General features: G+C 38.1%; 1 protein-coding gene across 6 annotated transcripts in view; it reads right to left on the bottom strand.

Annotated features, from left to right (window-relative positions):
* Nucleotides 1-5,000, bottom strand: part of ZNF521 (zinc finger protein 521) — a 292,592-nt gene that overhangs the window by 107,348 nt on the left and 180,244 nt on the right. Inside the window, exon 6 of one of the 6 annotated variants that reach the window (XM_082639965.1) lies at nt 3,875-5,000. This exon is cut by the window's right edge and continues 21 nt beyond it. The exons of the other annotated variants lie outside the window; for them this stretch is intronic. Within the exon in view, the coding sequence (XP_082496091.1) occupies nt 4,972-5,000 (29 nt within the window). The 3' untranslated portion in view covers nt 3,875-4,971. Of the gene's footprint in view, nt 1-3,874 lie in introns of those variants that run through there. 6 annotated transcript variants of the gene reach the window in all.

Raw genomic sequence — 5,000 nt, forward strand, 5'->3', positions numbered from 1 at the left:
AATAATAGACTTAGAGTATCTCATTCCCTATTCTGATTGGTGGAAAATCAATTGCACTGTGCCTGGAAATGACTGACTTCCCATTAGAGCTTTTTCCTAATTGCAGTCAAACACAACATCTTCGCCCTTCAGTGGTGCCAGACGGCACAGAAAAAAGTTATTTTTGGTATAAATTTTAGTCCTTGTAAGCCCTTAACAACAGTCATTCTTTATCTTTTCTAAATCAGTTGTGACTACAGTAAGTGATGAGTCTGTTGGTTCACACTCTCTCCGGTTTCGAGTGACAAAGCTTAGCACATGAGTTGTTAACTACCTGTAATGACACTTGGTTGATTAATGCTTCAGTGACACCCAATTTGATCTCATGTCCACTATTAAATCACAGCCATGTAATATAATTTAGTGTTCAAAGATTTTATAAAGGAGGCAAAATTGGTTTTGAAGGCCATTCACATTTTTAAAGGTAAGACCGATTATACAATGCAGGCCTATTTTTCCCTTGGAGTTTCAAGGAATTAATTTTTCACTAACATCTACCAGAAGCTGTATTTTGGCATTTGTGCTTACAAATTAATAAACTTGTTTTGTCTCTGAGTCAGTGGCTTTCAGTGGCTTTCAGTGGCTACTTGTCATGCGGACAGTCTGATTCCAGTACTAGAAAGTCAAGGGCAAGTAAATTTAACTGGCTTGGATCTAAAACAGGGAGAGGGATTGGCTATGGCCCCTTGTCCATGTTCTACATCTCTAGTTTTGACAAACAGACAACTTACAGAAATTGTATTCATAACTGTGCAGCAGAATTCATATATACACCAAAACATAAAATTTTATTTAGTGAAATGAGAATCCAATAAATGAGTATTACAAACAAAAAAAACACCAAAAATAAGAGTAGTGAGTAGTGAACTACTATGAATAACTGCATTCTGCTCACCTCACACAGAATCCAAATTAGAAACCATTACTGCATCGAAGACTTGTTCTCAATAGCAGTTAAGCTTCTTTGAATGGATTCCCTATTGTATAAAAAGAGTGCCAGTCTTTGACTGCCAAAATCAATTAGTCGCATTCATTATGCCTCTATTTATTAATGTTGTACACTTTAGAATGCACGTGCTGATGGAACAAAAGAAAGTTTTGAAATATCAAATATATGTTATGATTAAAATCAGAGCAAGAGAAGAAATGATCTTTAGTCTCTAACTGGTTACAAAGCCACTGTAAAGATTAGATTAGTGGTGACAGATTTATAATCTTTTCCAAAACGTAATCCTTATAGTTCAGATTTTGCAACAGAAAAAGTACACAATTGGTTACAGGTTATTGGCTCCAACCGTTATATTCAGGAGAATACTGTGTTTCTGCCTCCTGAAATCTAAATATATGATATAATCTTAACAGATGCAATTTTAATTTGTATTGCACTGTTATAATAAAATGGGGCAACATAAGGCTCTTTACTGATACAGGGTTCAGAGTTAATTCAGTGATGCTAAGGATGACTGACTGGTATTAAAAATCAGCAAATAATTAAACCTTACGCTAAAATGAATGAAGAACAATGCTGGCATTCTGGCAGGGTAGATTTTGATGGAATTTACTGTCAAGCTGCCACCCTTAAACTTTCCACATGAAACAAAAACTGTAATTTGTCTCCCTGTAATAAGTAGTGTTATATTCTTCATTTTCCCTCAAGTACTGCAGCACAAAAGTTGACATACACTGTATCATATGATTCCTACAGTCTCCCCCCATCCCCCAGGAGCAGGGGGCCAGGTAAAAGTGAAGGGTGCATGCATTATTTGTTTTAATGGGAAAAATTATTAATTGCTTTTTGCTATTAAAATTCCAATTTAGAGAGAGATAAGGTAGATACACTACCTTTAGTGTACTCAAATTTTAGAACACTTAAAGTTTGAGGGGAAAACCACATACCCATTAAGGCCTGAAATTATAACAGACACTCAGCAAATACATTTGTCATGCCTCCTAGGATTAGCTTCTAAAATGCTGCTTGTGGCTCTACCCCAGTCGTCCCTACTTTCCAAAAATTCATTTAGTTCCCTGAGCCTATTTCCACTGCTGACTTTGGCAAGTTACTCTATATTCCATCTACTTACTGTGTTTAAGGAAACTTCCCTTCGAATTGCTAAAATGTGATAGTCTGGTCCAGTCCTCCATTTCAGTCATGACCTCTATGCTTTCAAATTAGTTTCTACTTCAAAAAGCTTACTGGCATCAAACTGACTGCCTTTTAGGAATATTATTCCCTTCTACTAAATCCCCACTTAGCTTTCCTTTCCCCTGAGCTAAACAGACCTGATTTATCAGTCTTCAAATTGCACGCTTAAAGCACTTTTTAGTACCTAAGCACCCAGGTACTGGGCTGATAGACATGAGTAAATGCGTTTCAGAGTAGATAAGACAGGAAAGGGAATGTGTAGGAAGATGACATGCTAAACAAAATTTCAAATATAATCGGAAAGAGAGTTCCTTTACTTCCATTTCCATTCTTAGTAGCAGCGTATCCCGTTTACTCCTCAACCTTCCCTCAAGTTTCCACTATCTTTTCTGGGCTACACAGTCATCGGAACCAACTTTTGAACATGAACTACGAAGCTTATTCAAGGATGCTGCATGCAATATAACACACTCTTACACAGAAAGTCCCCCACTATTAAGCAGACATCCTGTTAAAGTTGTGTGAATAAAACTCCCAAGGAACTGAAGCCGCACGGTGCTGTTGGCTTACAGCTTTGTATACCATGTAGCTGAAGTATGCAAACAGGTTTTTACAAAAAATCTCGTCACAAAAATATTCCACACTCTTTCCCAAATTTATCAGATCCACTAACTTAGCAATAATGCATTACACGCCAGCAAGAATGATAAACCTGAGTGAGTCCTGGAGTGATGCTGTGGGATGTATATTCAATTTTCATTAAAATATGTACATTCCCACAGCTCGATTTCTTCCAGGCCCAGGGCTAGTGGGCCTGTGCTAATTTACATGGCTGATGGAACTCATAGGTTAATCAGAGAGTAGGTGCTGGCTTGATGAGCCCCCAAGGAGGTCTGTATGCAGTCAATTCCTGATTCTTTTCACACCTTATTTGACCTATGCATAATACCTCTGACCTGGACACCTTTTCCTCAACACACATTCCATCCCAAGCGTGCCTCTTCCAATCCCTGGCTAAATTCCTTTGCGGCCAACCATCCAAGGCCTCTTTCTGTTAAGGAGTGAACTCTGGGAAAAGGTTTCCTTGTTACCTGACCATCTTAGAGGAAGCTTTACTAGTGTCCTTCTCAGTGTGGGCTGGAGGAACTATAAATGTAGCTTCAGTATGTGGGTGTTTTATGAATACCATCTGTATAAAGTGTTTTAGATTATCCATGCTTACTAACTAGTATGAAAGGGGATAATTAAAAATTGGCTGCAGGAGGAAACGAGATAAACCGGAGCGGGGAAAAACATAAAAGGAAGTTATGCAATAGCATTAAGGAAAAAAGGAAAGAAAATTTAAGAAAAAAATCAGCCATTTTACAGGCCTATTTCTTTAACATAAGGACATCCACTTCAAACACTGAAAATATTTTGTCATATTATTAAGCCAATTTTTAAATCGAATTCGATATTTCTTCTTACTTCAGTGATAATCCTCTGTATAATACCATTACTCTCACAGTATCAAAGATTCATCGCTTTCATTTTATGTAGCAAATGATATGTTTTCTGAAATGGTGAAATTACAGGAAACTAACTCTAAAGTTAACATTTTTTTAAAATTTCATTTTTATGTTTTATGTTTATGTATGATCACGTCAACCTGTTTCTCTTTCTGTGAAACGACATCACAAGTATTGCGCCAATACATTAAAAATCCAAATGCTATACTTCTCTAGGATTTCAGAAAACAAGAAAATCAGATTACCAATTATTTTCTAAGCAAACATCAGAGGGCATTTTGGGGATTAACACTTGTCTATGACAGTTCCCCCACGAGGAGGAGAACTCGGAAACTACTGCAGAGAGAACATATTAGCTTTTTCTGTCTTTCCACCCTGGTCAGGTGGCTGTGGTGAAGCTGCCTCTGTCTCCAGGGAGTGGAAATTCATAACAAAAAATCATTACACATTATATCACTCCATTCCACATGAACATTAGTCTCTACTCATAAGGGGACCCAGGACTCAAGCTAGTATAAATAATGAACTGCCGCTTATTTTGAGAGGGCAGGTGGGGAGAGAGCGAGCATTTGGATTGGTTCAGGTGCCTTTGGAGGCCTGGGAAGAGCATGTTCTCTCTGCAGCTCCGCAGATGCCCAGAGTGGCTAACCTGGCCTTCACCGCCACGGACACACAGACGCGCCCAATGAAACTTGCCGTTACTGTAGATACAGTAATCCTAGCAACACAACAAGAAAAAGAACCACTTTTGTTCCAACTCTAAAATTGCAGTCGAGGCTCAAGAGACTATAAACAACATCTTTCACTGCTCTGACCCCCATGCAAATTTAAATCCCCCAACCTTTCTGAGCACTGTTGGTGAGCAGCCCCATTACATCTTAATGACTGTCATTAATTTCTAAAGAGCGTTAATTTCAGATTTTTAATCACCCCTTAACTATTCAATTAAATTTCAATAAAATGTTAAGTACTTACAAGTCTTCTCATTTTTCCTAAAATACTTACCACATTAACATGACCGAGGTCCAGTGGTAAAAGCGAATGAAATTAGATGATACAGGTATAGTTCACTATTACAACCCCTGTCAGTGAACTAGAAGCATCACTAAATGCAAACATGTTAATGGAAATTCTAGATGGATTTCCAGGGCAATCTGAGGAATACAGAAGTGAAAAGGAAGCTAAGACTTCGAGTAAAACATTACAATTGTGTCTTGGGCATTCAAAAATGAAGATGTAATCACGGTAGCCCGATTGTCGTGGGAGATGAGGTGGCCAGTGTCACTTCCGATGTAGAAGTGTAGAGCCTC

This window comes from Mesoplodon mirus (assembly GCF_964341445.2).
Source record: "Mesoplodon mirus genome assembly, chromosome: 13".
NCBI classification, from domain to species: domain Eukaryota; kingdom Metazoa; phylum Chordata; class Mammalia; order Artiodactyla; family Ziphiidae; genus Mesoplodon; species Mesoplodon mirus.